Raw genomic sequence first — 17387 nt, 5'->3', positions numbered from 1 at the left:
TGGAACTGTCTACCAGATTGCAGACAATAGGGGTGTGATTACTGATTAACAGGGCCTCCCGTCGGGCTAAACCGTTAATGTTGTACAGCTAATGCGTTGTACTCTTCTACGACCAAATTAATGTCCAATTTCGTATTTTTCATGTTTACTAAACCGAGAGAGAGCGAGTTGACATTTCATACAAAAATTCTCTTCTGCATATTTGTTCCCTAATTCGACATCTATCTCCTCTATCTGGCTCGCTATTTCACAGTTTCTGATTTTTCTTCACTGCCCCATTTGGATTGATCGGACTGTATACATCGTCAATTGTCGAAAATGTTTATTTTCGTGGCCATATTGGGAAAAGCATTTTTTTCCGTGTGGGAGAATACGCCATTACAGTATTTCGAAAAAGTATTGTAAAAAGTATTTGACTATTTGACAGTCGCATTTACGAAAGGAAAACAAGTGGAGTTGTTGAACAGCATGCGACTATCCGGCCTGATTTGTTTGTATACGCGCACTGTGAACTTGCTGGCTGGCGCGCGGCCAATGGTGCCAACCGCCTAGCCGCCTATAGATCCATACTCCGGTCCGGACCAACCGCCCTTGACTCGCGCTAACTGACACTGAGCCACTCTGTCATTACAACTTATCCTTCATTTGTTTTGAATCTTTTAACTCTCGTTATCTTCAGATTACTTTTTAGGGATGCATTTAAACAATCGATCATTTTATGTCGTGCCTAAACCGAAGGGCAACTTACTTAGCCGTTTAGATACTCCAGACTGCCAAGCGTCCTTGATTCGCACTTAGGTTGCCGATTCTTTTGGCTCTCGCCTTTCCACGCTGCAACTAGACTTCTGCTTAGCGTCATAGTAATTTTATATTGTCGTTCGTAACTAAATTGGCACTAATAATTCAGCTGTCATTGTTAATACCCTACAATAAACATGCAATCTTGCTCTTATTGCCAATCATCAAAGATGACCCTTTGCCTGAAAATCCCGCCTACATCCTTCTGAACCTATGTCCTTGAGTCGCGCTTACACACGCCACTTCGTCATTACAACTCCTTATAACTGCCTAGTGCCTACTTCGTTTTTTCCTTGATAACAATAGGCATTCAATTGTGCAGTCGCAGCCATTCTCTCAACTTACGAGTAATATAACTTGTGACTTCGTCATGCTGAACATTGCGTAACTCAATAGTAAGGACTCGTGTCATAGGTAACTGCAATAAAATAATGGAGCAGCGGACGAGCAAAAAGAAATTAAACTTTTATCCCGTGATGTTTCATAAATTTTCTTTCAAGATAAGTAGTTGTAATTTTTCTAAACCTGTCTAATCGATCCACATTACCTTTTGTCCTCGACTCGATTTACGAATTAAAAAAATCATTTGATGTTGTTTTAATGTTAGGCGAGTAATAGAAAATCGATGATTAAACTTTGACTAGCGTAGTCTAAATTAACAAGAATGAGTCAGCAAACTGACCGTAATTATAGACAGGTGAAGGGTCATTATTCGAGTGTTCCCAATCAGTTTCGTGACACTATTTTTTAAAGGTTATAGAATATGATAGCTTCCTTTTATCTGACAAATTTACAGAACCTCTAATACTACATAACAGAGAATGCAATCAATATATTCCTTTTGTTGACATATTTTCGCGGTATAGGCAAAACGAAAGGTGACAAAAGTGAGGCATATATATATCAACGCTAAATAATTAGGTACAAACAAATAATGCTAATGGTAATAGTCAAATCAGTTTCTTTTTTTCGAATTGTCAAAACGATTTTGCTACTATGGAATTTATATGAAACACTAGCATGTGACGTCACAATAAAACTACCTACTTTTTATAGTTTTATACGGGTTTTAAAATAGAAATTGTGTCTAAAAATAACTGCTGTCTACGTTTCTGTTTTAATCTTCTGGTGCTTTATTTCATGCATGGAATAAAATAATTTATTTTAAATACAGTCAAATACCCTATTGATGCATTCTTACAGATTCTCGAATTTTAAGTTAACATTTGTTACTCAGATAGTTCTATACTCATATTCTATACATATTTAGTTGTATCTGCCGACGCCGCGACGCCACACTTATGAATGTACGTACGTACATCTCGAAGTCTGAAACTGATCATTCCCTATCACCGCACTGGCTTTGTTTCCAACTCTTTCGCCCTTCAGGCAATTCGTCTTTGGAACGATCTCCCTCTTCCTTTAAGGCAAGCACAGAGCAAATTTTCTTTTAAAAGAAAATTACGTAAGCACCTCTCTAACTCGCTTAAAAATAAATGATCCGCATGTTACTTGTATACTTGGGTACATAATACAATATTTATTTATATATGTATGTATGTATGTATGCATGTTTGTATATATTGTTATTATTCTTATATGTGTAAGTATATAAATAAAATATATATTGTTTAGAATAATTTGATTTGTGTTTCATATTTCCTCTCGCTTTCTACAATCCTGCACTAACTACACGTTTCTGTTTGACCCAATGGTTGACTGGTAGAGAATGTCTTAAGGCATTAAGTCCGCCTTTTGTACAATTTTATATCGTGCAATAAAGTTTAAATAAATAAAATAAATGTACGTTAATCGGTCTATCAAATATGGTCGATGCAACCCGCGAAATGACCAATAAAGAGACTGCTACCTGGCCGCAGCTCAGTACTGGGCGGTAAGTATGGAGGGTAGTTAGCAATGCGCCAAGTATCGAACAAAAAGGTCGCGTGACGGACGGACGGTTCAATTAGGTTGGGAGTTAACACCATTACTTCGCCATACCTGCATTTCAGTGCCCCTTCTCATATGAGCTCAACCTTTCAGAACTCTTTAACCCATTTATATACAATTTCATTTTATTTTACTGTTCAGGCCCCTGCGTAGTTAGTCAAACGTGTACTAATAAACACATTTTGAGGTATATTTTTTTAGTAATCAACTAGCCGTTTGGTAATAAAAACCAATATAATAAGGACTATGTAAAAACAACTGACATTAATTAGGCAACCGATAAAAAATTGCACATTTTACATGAAAATATCACAAGTTATTATTATGATAGCCTTTTCCCTGTTAATTAACAAAATGCGGGCGATAGAGTTATCACTTTTAGCAATTTGACACTAACAACTGTGTTGCGAAATTGTACCGAATTTTTGTAATTAATCAACTTCAATTATATTTTTTACACTTGCTTGTAAATTATCAAAAAGGGATCTTTGTCAGAGTTCTTCGAATTTAACAATGCTCTCGGAAGCGACGGCTACCTAATGAAATGAGTCACATGATTATTTGATGCGTAACCTTGTCTCAATAATATTTCAACGAATTGCCAAAATAGTGCTAATTCCGGGCTAAATATGCGACAGCAATCAGGCCTAATGTACGATAAAAGCCTCAATATAAACTCATTTGCAAATTCGTAACACATATATTCATACCCTATTTCCTATAGACAACAGTACTGACTGCTCTCTTTCTGGACCTCTTATTTAATGAATACGCCAAGGAAATTTGAACTGTAATTGTCTTAGAGCAAGCTCACATTTACAATCTCAATCCTATATAGCATAGGAGCTTCCGAAAGTAATTGCTGGGTAGAATCGCGTGCTGTCCCGTCGTGAACTCGTTAATATGTATGGTGTGCCGTGCTTCGTCTGCTTGCAACTAGTGGCTGACCGGATGTCTATACAATGGGACCTTTTGGTTAGACGTATTGTAGGGAGCGAGGCGTGCCTCGGCGCTGCTAATCCATATTAACTACTGGGCCACGTTAATGCTGCAAATTGGGGCTATTGCCCTTAGTACAGGAAAACTGTCTAGTAGATGGCGTGACATGTGACATCAATACGGTTGCTAAATAACAAAGGCATCGAATGTGATTGGGGCTAAAACATTTTTCACAATTGCGTAGCAAAAATATTATATCTGACAAGTCCAGGTTAAAAAAATCGAGACTGGGATAAATTAAATCTTATGACAGTGTTACATTTCAGGAGATAATGTCAGAAAAAGATTGTAATTTCATTAGCAAATGATTGTGCATGGTACAGCAAGCATCAACATGAATTGCGATACATTTGGCCGTTTATCTGTCTCTACCTATATCTGATGCTGATTAGTCACTGTACAAGTGTACACAAATCACCTATCTCTAGATCAAAAAGAACCGCGGTTCCAAGTATGGTTTCAGTGTTCAGTAGTTTTTATCCCTTTTTTCAGTATGGTTCTTAGTCAAGCAAAATCAAAATATCTTATAAATTAATGTACTTACTTACCTTACGAAGGTATTTAAAACGGCAAGTGTGATGTGAACATAACGTATCATTAAATCGTGAAAATCCGCTTTATAGCATAGATTATGCATTTTAACAATAGTTACGCGTCAACCAGTCGTACCGACCTGTTATAACTTAAGTCAGATTTTCAGATATAATGACATTAATAACTGTTTAAAAAACCAACATGATTCCTACAATTTAGCCTTAATTTATGGCATAGATAAATCAGTGTAAACGCTCGTTACGCGATCACTTGTCTAACCGTGTGTTCTGTTTGTTTCCAGTTTCTTGGACGACCTCGATCGGTTAGGTGCGAGAGACTACCAGCCCACCGAACAAGATATTTTAAGAACTAGAGTCAAAACTACTGGTATTGTCGAAGTGCACTTCTCCTTCAAAAACCTTAATTTCAAGTAAGTACTTTACAGACTGAAATCGATGTCATATATTAAAGAACCAAGCTCTCCGGTGGTCGAGGCCGGAATGGAACCGGCGTCTTCAACTCTTCAGCTTAGGTACGCTTCTAATGGCCTGGCCACAGTGGCCACTCAGGCTCATTTATTTCTTTAGTATATGACATCTATTTCAGTTTATAATTTATATATAGTAGTGTGACTATGTACTTAAAAACACAAATCATAAAATAATTTGATTTGTTCCCTAGTTTTAAAATTTACATTTGTAAATTACCACTTACAAGTGACTAATATAGGGCAAACAGATTATACTAATGTACCATCAGCCTCAAAATTGCATGGCAACTTTATCAATGAATTCGTGCATAATTTCTCCATGTAATTTCGCAGCTCACTGTACACAATCCCACAGGAATATGGGCCATGACTGTACTATAAAGGACCTATTATTGGCCTGTTTACCCTAGTGTTTTATGAATTTCTTTATAAGCAAATCAGATTTATACTAAGATAGGACGAATGGTGTCAGATTAAATCGTTGTTTATTAAGCAGACACTAGTACTTTTAAAATAAAAAATAAAATAAAATGCATTTATTTCAGACAACATTTCCTCCACGGTTTATGCTTTTGCTGTAAATAAAGTGGCATTCTTTAGTAAAGTAATATGACAAATCTGTTTTTACAAATATTTTTCCTTTTTTAATTGTTGGTGTCAAATTTGATTATAGTTTTCCTTAATATTAAACATGATGATGGTTAAACTTATGTCCATACGCTGCCTTAGTTAAAATGTATACAGGAAAGTATAGTAATAAGTATAGGACGACAGGAAGATATTCCCTTTCACATCTAAAGTGTAAATAATGTTGGTTGTAAGATTTAGTTACTTGCCTATAACCCAACTAACATTTAAACAAATGCATTATGTGTTTTAAATCAGCATTACAATCGCATATGAATAGATTTTAATGATTGCCTATGAAATCTAAAAATAAACGTAAATGCGGTATTTATAAAAATTACGACAACATCTTTTTCGATACAATGTGCTAATATGGTACTTTCGCTTATAGTGTGGTTCATTGTTATACAGATATTTAATGAATGATGTTTGTGATTAAAACACTGAATTGTTATTATGGTACAGAACCGTATGAAGAAAGGTTATAATATGAATCACTGCCGCGACCACGGTCCCAGCATTGTTACTCATTGTTCTATGAGAAATAATATAATGTGTTTTTTCTGTTAATTGTTATTCTTTGAGTCACATAGTTCGCACACTATGTTAAAGACCACTTTATTATCTTTGAAATTAATTTAAGAGTCCCCGGCAAGCTCGGCCGAATTTCACCTTCCCATACAAACGGAGTTTCGTTCTCATTTTAAAATTACGTGTTGGATTGTAATGAAACTTTGCACATACAATGACATGAGGTATATCTAGGTCTGTAATTAGTTTATATAGCTCCAGTTTATAAAACAAGCGAAATAGAACAAAAACAAGTTTTGTATGAAAAACTTAAATTAGCTGTATTTCTTAGCTATGGTATCTGAAGCTACATAAACTAATTACAGACATAGATATTCCTTATCCTATTGTAAGTACAAAGTTTCAGAGCAAACTAGCTACTCGTTTTAAAATGAGAGCGTTCTACGTTTGTATGGATAACCGAGCTTGCCGGGGACTCTTAAGTACTAATTATTTGTACAGACTTGGTGTTATTCGCCACCAGATTCCTAAATATATCTTAAATTATTGTACTTAAATGTTATTCCAAACCTGGACTACTTAGTAATATGACAGATTATGGGTTATTTTCGGAATTATTCAACATGCTGTTTAACCCATAATATTCTAAAATACCCAACTACCTCCTCCAACCTGCCTCTTTCAACAATCAATACATTGCCCTTAATAATAAGATTGCATCAGGGCACAGAATAAGTAATAGTGATCTGGGTGAGAACGCCATCTAGTGAAACTTATGCGATATTCATTAACACATTACGTACATTGGGGTTTTTTGGTGCGGGATTGTTTTACACTAGCCATAAAATAAGTAAAACCTGTAAAAACCGATACTATTTTAACATTTCTAAGTACATTTGAAGCTTACTACATATTTTTAATTCATAGTTTGGTAGTTATTTTACAATAAACAAAGTTATAAATACATACACGAAATCATTCCCGCACCAAAAACCCCGATGTATGCTTATAACCTTTCCGATATTGTACATAGCGTAAAATAATTGAGTACACTTCAAGAAGCCGTTCCAAAAGTTAATATTATTTGTGTTAACTTCCAGATTGTTCGACGTCGGCGGGCAGCGGTCGGAGAGAAAGAAATGGATCCACTGCTTCGAGGACGTGACCGCGATCATCTTCTGCGTGGCCATGTCCGAGTACGACCAGGTGCTCCACGAGGACGAGACAACGGTAACACACTTTATAATTATACTCTACATTATGCCGAGTACACATATTGGTCAATTGGGCCAACATTGGCCAATCTAAAAGCATGCATCGATTAGTGTTAAGAGCGAGTTCATACATTTGCTACTTGCGTTTAGTCGGTTTAGTGACCAATATACGAACACTCACCAATCAATGTGTAGACAATCCCTAAGGGAGCAGCTATACGGGTGAATATTCGCGTCTCTTAGATTATCTCACTAAAGATATCCAGTCTTCTCTCCCGTGGACAATGCTCTACGCAGACGACATTGTGCTCATCGACAAATGCGCGAACAAACTAAATGCCACCATCCAGCAATGGAAACAAGCGCTTGAGGACAATGGTCTGCGCATCAGTCGATCCAAGACCGAATACCTAAAATGCAGCTTCAGTGACCAGCCAATTCCAAGCACAGACATCGTCATTGAAGGACAGCCAGTGCCTAAGGTTGATCAGTTTAAGTACCTCGGATCCATGCTGACGGCAGATGCCAACATAGACGCAGACGTCACCCACAGAGTAAACGCAGGATGGTTGAGATGGAGGACCCTAACCGGGGTACTCTGTGACAGCCGCATGCCAGTTCGGCTAAAAGGGCGCGTCTACAAAACCGCAGTACGACCGGCATTAATGTATGGCTCCGAGTGCTGGGCGACCAAGAAGAAACATGAACAGAAGATGCACACCAATGAAATGAAAATGCTGAGGTGGGCAGCGGGAGTGACGAGACTGGACAGAGTCCGAAATGTATATGTACGAGGCTCTTTCAAGGTCGCTCCCATTGCAGAAAAGATGGCTGAAAGCCGTATGAGATGGTTCGGGCATGTGATGAGGCGTAACGAAGAGTATGCTGTCAAAAAAGCCTTGGCCATCCCAGACAAAACGAACGGCAAAGGGAGGCCGCTTACCACGTGGTGGACAACCGTTACCAAAGACATGGAGCGGGCGCAGACTAACATATCGACAACCCAGGACAGAAAAACCTGGCGCCTTCGAACGAGGAGGGCCGACCCCAAATAACGGGACATGGCAAAGAAGAAGAAGAAGAAGATTCGCGTCTCTTAGATTGGCCAACATTGGCCCAATATGTGTACTCGGCATTACAATTGGACAGAGTAGCATAGCGGTCTTTGGTGTCGGAGGCCAAGATCCACTTCGGGTCGTCGCGCCACAGCAGTAGGCATTACAATTATATGATAAAACCAAATTGGCCCTCTATATAAGTTCTTGATCATAGACCTGTGTCATAACTTATTTATTCGCCTACAATTATTGTATTGGACACGTCATTTTACAAAAATGCTATGCGACGTCGTGCTTAGTTACAAAAGGGTAAGATTGCTCAAGCTAAGGACTTACATAGGGAATACAATAATTATAATATGCTTAATATTCCAGCATAACTGCAGGAAAAGTGGTTTGTATTAAGAACAAAACAGTATTGACGCTAATCAGTATTCGGAGAAAAAAAACTAAACGAACACTTATAAACTTTAGTTTTCTTTGGCCAGACAAAATGCTAAATAAGTGGTATCTTACTATTTTAGGCTAAGTAAAGTCGTGTCTCGATATCCCGCGGCAAACTATCGAACATTGGCCGCGCGCAATGGATACCGAAATGATCGAGTTGGCTCGCGTCGCGCGGCGGCCCGGTATCCATTGCGCGCGACCAAAGTTAGATAGTTTGCCGCGGGATATCGAGACACGCCTTAAGGTCTACACATCGAATCGGCAATATGAGAGCGCTAGAATGTCTGGCGAGCTAGTCTAGGTATATAATCTAGTCTTGGTAGACGTTAGTGTAACAGTAATAGCTATTTGTACTTTACAGTTTTCATTTGACAGCACTATTCTATAACTTCTTGACGATAAATTGGGACTATTATTATTATTATATTTTATTATTATTTTATTATTATTCAAATTAGTTACACAGCATTACAGTATTACTACCAAGGCACTGCGAACTACAAAAAAAATAAAAAATACAAAGATACAATACCCTACGAGAAAACACAAAAATTTAAGTATTTAAGATTTGGGCGACGACATAACAGCGTGGCTCCGTTGCGTCGTCTGGCTTGGTGTAAAATTTGGCAAGTTGCCCCGGAACCGCCGAAACACCACACCCTTCGGCCAGAAGTCCGCGCTAGCGATGGTGTCCTGCAGCGGCCGCGGCACGCGCACCACAAATGAACTGAAGTGCACATAGTGTAGAGACTGTAGCTGGTGCACCCTCAGCGTACTATGGGGTTGATCCACTATTTCTTATTTGTTATTCTGTCTCGTCAGCCAGAGGAAAATAGTTTCAAGATATGTTGTACCACGTTCAACTAACGTGCTCTACGTACGTGGCCAACTGCTGTTGGCCCATTATGGCAAGAGCTGAAAACGACCACAAAAATGTACGTTTGTTTAAGATGAGATGGGGTAAGACGAACATCGCTTAATTTGCTCAGGGCAAGACAAACATTATGGTAGATCTCATACAGTGTTCTAATTGCCCCGGTCCCAGTGTTACTTGGTTCATTTCATTCCTCATCTCACCTTAATTTAAATACCATAAAACGCAACCATGGCAAGGCAAGAAAAAGTTGATTCCTATATTTCCTATTACGTTGGAAGCTTGTGTAATATTTTTCCTATATGGCATTCCAGAACCGCATGCAGGAGTCGCTAAAGCTGTTCGACTCGATCTGCAACAACAAGTGGTTCACGGACACCAGCATCATCCTCTTCCTCAACAAGAAGGATCTCTTCGAGGAGAAGATCCGCAAGTCGCCGCTTACAATCTGCTTCCCCGAGTACACTGGTCAGTACACAATACATACTAGGCTTGTGCCTGCTCGTTCGCTACAGAGAGCAATCGAGGTCAATTGGTCAAAGGAACTAGTTCGGTCTTTTAGTTCCTTTAGTTCAGTTCAGTTGTTGAGAGCCGAGAATGAATAGAAATCTGTTTTACACTCGATTTTTTTCCAATCTTTGATAACTGAATATAATTCAAGTTGTACAATATGATATGTTGAAAACACCATAACACAATAAAAAAATTAAAATATATAAAAAATATTTAATTTTCCTTTATATTTTTCGGGCATTGGCGTGTCACGTCGTTCTTTCATCTCGTTCGAACTTGTGCCAGCGATATTGTGAACCTTTTTGTTCCGTCCGTTATCCGTTTCACTCAGTCAAGCGCTCTCCAATCCCACTGAACTAAAGACCGATTAAGAGCGTGCATAAAGATTTAGTTCCTTTCGGTCCTTCACGGGATTTCATTCTTAACAGTTCTTAGTTCATGACCGACTCAAGGCTAATACATACAGTACCGGCCAATAATATATATCACCATCATGTTTTTACGGACTTTACGGTAGAACTTTTTTGTAATATTTGTAAGCGATTTTCACCTCACTACTTTAGGTAGTCTAGTAGTAGTCCTTTGTGCGAGCGATGAGAAATATTGTTCTCATGTAATTGATGAATGTTTTTTTCATAGGCTTTTTGTTTTTTTATTTGAGCTTTTTTAGTAATATGCTGTGTCTCGTATTCACAGTATTTTATTGCAGTATTCATCATATATTTGTATAAAATGACTAGTAAAATATGTGAATATGCAATCTAAAGTCTTTGTCAATAGAACTTGCAAATGATGTAAACAGACAGATGTGTGTGATATGGCAGATTTTGTTAGCGTTTGGCACATAACCTAATTGTTAATTGTTTAATTCTGTATTTTGCAAGCTGTTATTTATTTTTTAATTGTAATGTGCTTTTGACGACTCAAAAGAGATTGTAAAATCCTACTTGATTAAATAAAATTCTATTATATTCTAAAAAAATGTCGCTGTGTAAGATCGTGCGAAAACTGATTAATATAATCAGACTACAACTTTTTTTTAAAGTTTTCAGTTTTGCAAAAAGCCTACTTAAAAAAACCCGGCCAAGTGCGAGTCGGACTCGCGTTCCAAGGGTTCCGTACATTACACAATTAAAACAATGTATTTTTTATGTGAATGTCTTTAAAAAACCCGTAGGAGTAGGATCAAAAACTAAGTAATTAAGTCCGACTCACGCTTGACTGCACATTTCTAATAGGTTTTTCGGGTAATCTATAGGTAAAGATCTATTTTGTGTATTTTTTCCAAAAATTTTGACCCAGTAGTTTCGGAGATAAAGGGGCCTCCTGGATGGAGATAAATGGTCATTTTTTGCCAATTTTCTTGAATAACTTCTAAACTGTTTATTTTAAAATTATAAAAAATATATATTTGAGATTCTCACAATGAGCTCTTTCATTTGATATATAACACGATATAGTTTGACAAACTTTATTTTTTAATTTTTTCATTTACCCCCAAAAGTGGCCCCCCTGTTTAAAATTAATTTGTTTACGTTATATGTCCATCTTTGGGTCACAAACTTATATATGTGTACCAAATTTCACCTTAATTGGTCCAGTAGTTTCGCAGAAAATAGGCTGTGACAGACGGACAGACAGACAGACAGACAGACGCACGAGTGATCCTATAAGGGTTCCGTTTTTTCTTTTTGAGGTACGGAACCCTAAAAATAGCAAAAATTAAAAATACACAAAATTAAATTAAATAACACAAACCACATTAATATATATATATATACGATTATATAAAAAAAAACAGTTAAAATTACGAATGTCATTGTCAATGCTGTGAAATTATTTTATGTAGGTATATTAAACTTATTATAGAATTCTCTTACTGTAAAAGAATGCCTTGTCGATCAAATACGCTTTAACCTTTTCAACATATAGCTCACTAGCTTAAAATAGAACTTGAACGCCATACAAACTTTCATCCCCTTTTTAACTCCCTTAGGGGTTGAATTATTCAACATCCCTTCTTATTTCTTGTACACAATATAAATGTAACCTGTTGTGCAAATTTCAACTTTCTAGCTTTTGTGGTTTCGCCTCTGCGTTGATGAGTCAGTCAGTCACTAAGTCAGGCAGGAATATATATAGATAAAAGTCATAAGCAGTCGCCTCTCTTATTTCACGGCTCAGGCTGTTATAAATTTTAATGCCAACTACCCCCACCAAGTTATACGATTTTACGAGCTGAGAAAGACGGATCACGATCAGTTTGCCATTGATCAGGTCCCGGGCGGAATTTCAGTGTTTTGGACAAATTAGTTGATTGTATAATTTTGTTACATTCAGGCGCGCAAGAGTACGGCGAGGCGGCCGCGTACATCCAGGCGCAGTTCGAGGCCAAGAACAAGTCCACCACCAAGGAGATCTACTGCCACATGACGTGCGCCACCGACACCAACAACATCCAGTTCGTGTTCGACGCCGTCACCGACGTCATCATCGCCAACAACCTGCGCGGCTGCGGGCTCTACTAGACGCCGGGACACCGCACACCGCACACCGCACACCGCACACCGCCGGTCCGCTGTCACAGAGCCTAGATCATTTTTTAACCTACTGCATAAGTTTTATCCCTCTGTAATTTTCGGACGCTCTCGTCGTTCGCCTCGCGGGCCTGGGTACCCGCGTACCTGGGTACTCGGGTACCCGGTTACCCGGGTGCCGAAGTGCCCGGGGTCGGGCGGAGCCGGGCGCGGCGCCGGATCGGAGTTGTGATCGTTATTTTTCCTTGTAACATAAACCGATACCTGTTTTATTCGAGAGCGGCCCCAGGGACGGCACGGACGGAGTCGCTAGAGATCTAGTGTTCAATTCTAAATGTTGGTGCTAGGGAGCGCCCCTGGCCGGCGTCGCGGGTCGGGTCGGGTTGGCTCGGGTCGAGTCGGGTTGGCTCGGGTCGGCCTCTCGGCCGCCGCGTCGATGTTTACGTTGTATTTGTGTAAGAGTATTTATAGCCGCGTGTGAACCCGCTTGGAGCTGCGAAAGCGAACGCTTATATACTCACTCTCTTACGGACCAAACGGAAAAGAACCAATATAGTAGAACTGAAATTCGGTAGTGGGGAATGGACACGTTCACAGGCCTATTTTAACTGATACAAAACGTCATTCCATTATTAAGTATTATCACTTACGATGAGAAATTATTTTTTATAAACTTTTGAATGCAAATCTGTAACCACTATCATACTGAGAGTTATTTTACGTAGGTGAGCTCCTATTGTAAGTCAGCTTGTACCGGCGCTCGGCGCCGTAGCGCACAAATTAGTTATTCCTACGAGAGCATTACTTCGTACGCCATATTTCTAAATAGTTATTTTCGTTTGTATTATTTTCTATATCACTTTACTGTAATCTTAAAACGTAGCCTATAAGAGTAATGTCTCGTTTTCGATAAATCATGCTATTTATTTTGTAGCGTACGTAATCTTATTAAAGGTGGTAATTGTAAACTGTCATGTTTAATTTAATTGTAAGCCAAGGAACCAAGTACTCGGTGGCGGCCGCTCGCGGCTCGTTAAGATATGTGAGTATATAAACTCGGTATACACTCGCGAATCGGCGTAATCTAACACTATACATATATATAACTATATTACATAATTTATTATTAATATTAAAATAAAAATCTTACTTTAAGCGTTAGGACGGTAACCGTATCAATAAACATTAATTAATAACGCAATTAGACAGTAACCTTTTACTATCGTCATAGTTAGGTGATTGATTTTTTTCATTTTACGTTTATGAGTATGTAAAAAGTGAATAAATGAAATTGTGACACCTACACTGTGACGCCGCGCCCTCTCGCCTGTCGCGGAACGCGGACCCTCGGGATGCTAGTGGAGCCCTCGGTCGCTCGGGATGCCAGGGGAGCCCTCGCTCGCTCGGGATGCCAGGCGAGCCCTCGGGCGCCCGGAGGCCGCGGCGGCGGCGGCGGCGGGGCGAGGGGCGCGTCGCGAGCTCGTTGCTAGGTAGGTTTTTTACTGTTATGTAAACGATACGTGTACGTAAAACTAATACAGATAATATTAGCGCAGTTCTACATTCGACCCGAAACTAAACTTAAGGAAGCTTCACCCTTCATTAAAAGTTTTAATGGATGAATGGTGGTGGATGTGAGTCGATTCCGACACCTTGGTTGTCGCTGGGGCCTCGCGCGGCGCCCGGCGCCCGCCGGACCTCCGGCGGAGGCCCGGGGCTCCGGGGAACGGCCTGCAGCCCAGTGGCGGAGCGTGAACCAATCTAGCCGTGGGCGAAAACCACATCTGCGAGGCCCTTTTCAATGTGATTTCCCAAGGTAATAAAAAGGTTGGCTTTGCCAGGCCCCCCTAAGTGCGAGGCTGTGGGCGAAGGCCCTATTCGCCCACGCGTAGCTACGCCACTGCTGCAGCCCGGCGCCGCGCCCGGCAACGAGGGGACCCGTGTACGGGGTGTCCGCACGTGACGGGGTGTCCGCACGTGACGGGCCGCTTGACGTGAACGAGGTGCGTTCAGAAATGCGGTGTCCTGCGCCACCTTGTAAGCGGTCGAGTGCCGGGTGGAGGCGAGGGGCGACTTCCTCCGGCTCGTTGTGCCGGGTGCGCCGGGCGCACCGCGCGCGAGGCTCGACTCGTGCATTTCCTGGGACGCGTTCCGCCGCCGCTGAACATTACCTTGTATGCTTTAATGTTTCGAGTGAATGTGATGTAAATTTTGTACACTGCCGCATTGTTTATTCGCTCGGATCACATTTAGTTTATAAGACGGTGACCCAAACGCACACGCCACATGAGAAACGAGTCTGTGACATGAATCGTCGCACAAATGATAGCGGTCGAGTGACGAACCGAAGCTCGAGGCCGCGCCGCCGTGGCTTGTGCGAACGCTTCTTATTTGAAGACTGAAATGTTGCGCTCAAAATGTTCCCCCCTTTTTAGATCCGTGGGAAGGTAAACGCAGTTTTTTTAGACTTAGGGTTTAGTAACATAGTCACGATTCATGATACGTCTCGCTGCGGACGAGGGAAAGCATCAGGGACCGGGACTTTACCATCTCACTGACAGAGCGTATGGAGTATGGAGCGGCATTCAGTCGTAATTTTTAATATTAATCGCTCACAAAACACAATGTTGTCGATTTAAAACAATATCACCATGCTTCATTCATATTTGCCAAAGTTAATACTAACCTCACTATTTATACCTACTGTATGTTCTTCGATGATAAAATTGTGAAAAGCGCCGCCTCGAGCGTATTACATTCGTACTGATCAAAGTACAATGTTGAAAATATCTTATTTAGAATTGATGACATGTAAACATTTATTTCTAGCGCGTGTTGCGGCCCGCCCGGCTCGGCCTCGACAGAGCGCTCTATCGCAAGCGAGGACGGAGTGGGCCTCGGCCGAGCGCTCAGCGCAGGCGAGGCCGGAGCAGGCCTCGGCCGAACGCTCGAGACCGGAGTAGGCCTCGGCCAAGCGCTGAAGCCCGGTCGAGGCCCGCTCCCGGGCGGACCTACCTAATGAACAAATGTTTAAGAAAGTAAAATTTTTAGTCACTAGTGGGTAATTTTTGAATGTGATTCAATCTTATCTTTATTTTTCTATATCGAGTGACATCTTTTGTAACTTTCATTTCTTTATGTTCCAACTTATATTTTGTAATGCATTTACTGAAAGCGATTGTATTTAACCAACGATGTAATGAAGAAATATTTTCTCTTTTTTGTATCTCGTCTGCACTGGTATTTTTTATTGAATTTACTATAAATGTACTTTAAGTGTATAATTTTAAATAAATTACTGAAAATGATTATATTCTAATTTTTATGTTCAAATAATTAAAATAGTTTTATTTATTACCCCTGATCTTTCGAATCCTTATCCTTTTTATTATAACTAAACTTTGTCTGTCCGTTACATCTGCTCAGTTTTGATGATCAAAATATTATTGGGCCAACCAAGAACTGACCTAGATAATGTATACGTCCTAAAGGCGGGATTCCACCAGTGTGCGGCACAAGCATTTTTGTACTGGATATGCTTGTGACCCACACTAGGGATCTCGCGTAGTGCTCGTCGCACGTTTTGCAGTACATATGGCCCTTTACGTTACGTTACGTTTTCAACTAAAAGGTACCACATTGTCGGTTGTCGAGAAGGTTGATTTTCATAAAGCTTTATGGAGATAACGCCTTATTGACAACCGACAATAAGTACTCCCTTTTAGTTGATAACGGCACAAATAGTCGACATAGGCATGTAAGTCTTCACGCTATAACCGCCAAATATAGCAAATTAGGCAACATATTGTTAGAAATACACCTGTAGGACACGAAATAATGTACTTATACTGTGCAAATAAAGCTATTCTAATTTACGCAGAAATAATAGCAAGGAAAAGCTAGTGTCAATTATCTGTGATGAAATATTTACAATGTACTACATTAGCAAATATGAATATTTACCGACCGGCTGGAGTCGGGCGCCGCCGGCTGCGGGGCCAGAGCGCATTTTCAATATGGTTATACATTATGGCAGAAGCGATGGAGTTCGTCCGGAGCCGGTCGCCCGGAGCCGATAATAATGTGGCTTAATAATAATAACTTAATAATTAATTTGGCAAAAACAAATTTAATGCATTTCTATCAGCGAATTAGTCCAGAAGACATTAATGTTGGTTATGAAGGGACCACGATTGAAACAGTGGAGTGACTAAATTCTTGAGTTTATACATTGATAGTCAACTTACTTGGAAATACCACGTACTAGAAATATGTAAAAAACTAAGTAAATCAGCATTCGCTCTACATAAGCTTTCGAAAATAGTAAGTAAAGAATCTTTACTTGCTGCTTACCACGGACTGGTCGCATCGACCTTAAGATACGGTATTATCTTTTGGGGCAATTCGGTTGATAAAGATACAGCGTTTATAGTACAAAAGAGGTGTGCACGAGCTGTGTGGCCTTAAAATGACAGATAGCTGCATTCCATATTTTAGATCGTTAAGTATACTGACCTTACCCAGTATATATTTTAGAAACAGCTATTTTCGTTAAATGTAATCCTAAATTGTATGACAAAATTGCTGACGTACAAAGGCTCCCCGGAAGACCTCAGTATGAAAACGCATTGCGCAATAAAAATTGTAAAACCGCCTTAGTACGAAAAAGTATATTGGGAATGGCACCACAAATATTTAACAAAATTCCAAACAACCTAAAAGATTTAAAAGTTGGAAAATTCAAGAAAGAACTGAAATTGCTATTAGTAAAAAAATGTTATTATAGTGTACAACAATTTCTAAATGATATTGACT

At 39.7% G+C, this 17387-nt stretch overlaps 1 protein-coding gene across 2 annotated transcripts in view; it reads left to right on the top strand.

Annotated features, from left to right (window-relative positions):
* Window positions 1-13540, top strand: part of LOC134749723 (guanine nucleotide-binding protein G(o) subunit alpha) — a 60906-nt gene extending 47366 nt beyond the window's left edge. For both annotated transcript variants that reach the window (XM_063684742.1, XM_063684743.1), the window contains exons 5-8: window positions 4583-4711; window positions 7030-7159; window positions 9837-9990; window positions 12376-13540. In XM_063684742.1, the coding sequence (XP_063540812.1) occupies window positions 4583-4711; window positions 7030-7159; window positions 9837-9990; window positions 12376-12563 (601 nt within the window). In that variant the 3' untranslated portion in view covers window positions 12564-13540. The remainder of the gene's footprint in view (window positions 1-4582; window positions 4712-7029; window positions 7160-9836; window positions 9991-12375) is intronic.
* The last annotated feature ends 3847 nt before the right edge of the window (window positions 13541-17387 follow it).

The sequence above is a fragment of the Cydia strobilella genome, chromosome 18 (genome assembly GCF_947568885.1).
Source record: "Cydia strobilella chromosome 18, ilCydStro3.1, whole genome shotgun sequence".
Taxonomy (NCBI): domain Eukaryota; kingdom Metazoa; phylum Arthropoda; class Insecta; order Lepidoptera; family Tortricidae; genus Cydia; species Cydia strobilella.
Note: the sequence above shows the minus strand (reverse complement) of the source record. Positions and strands in the feature narration are given on the sequence as shown.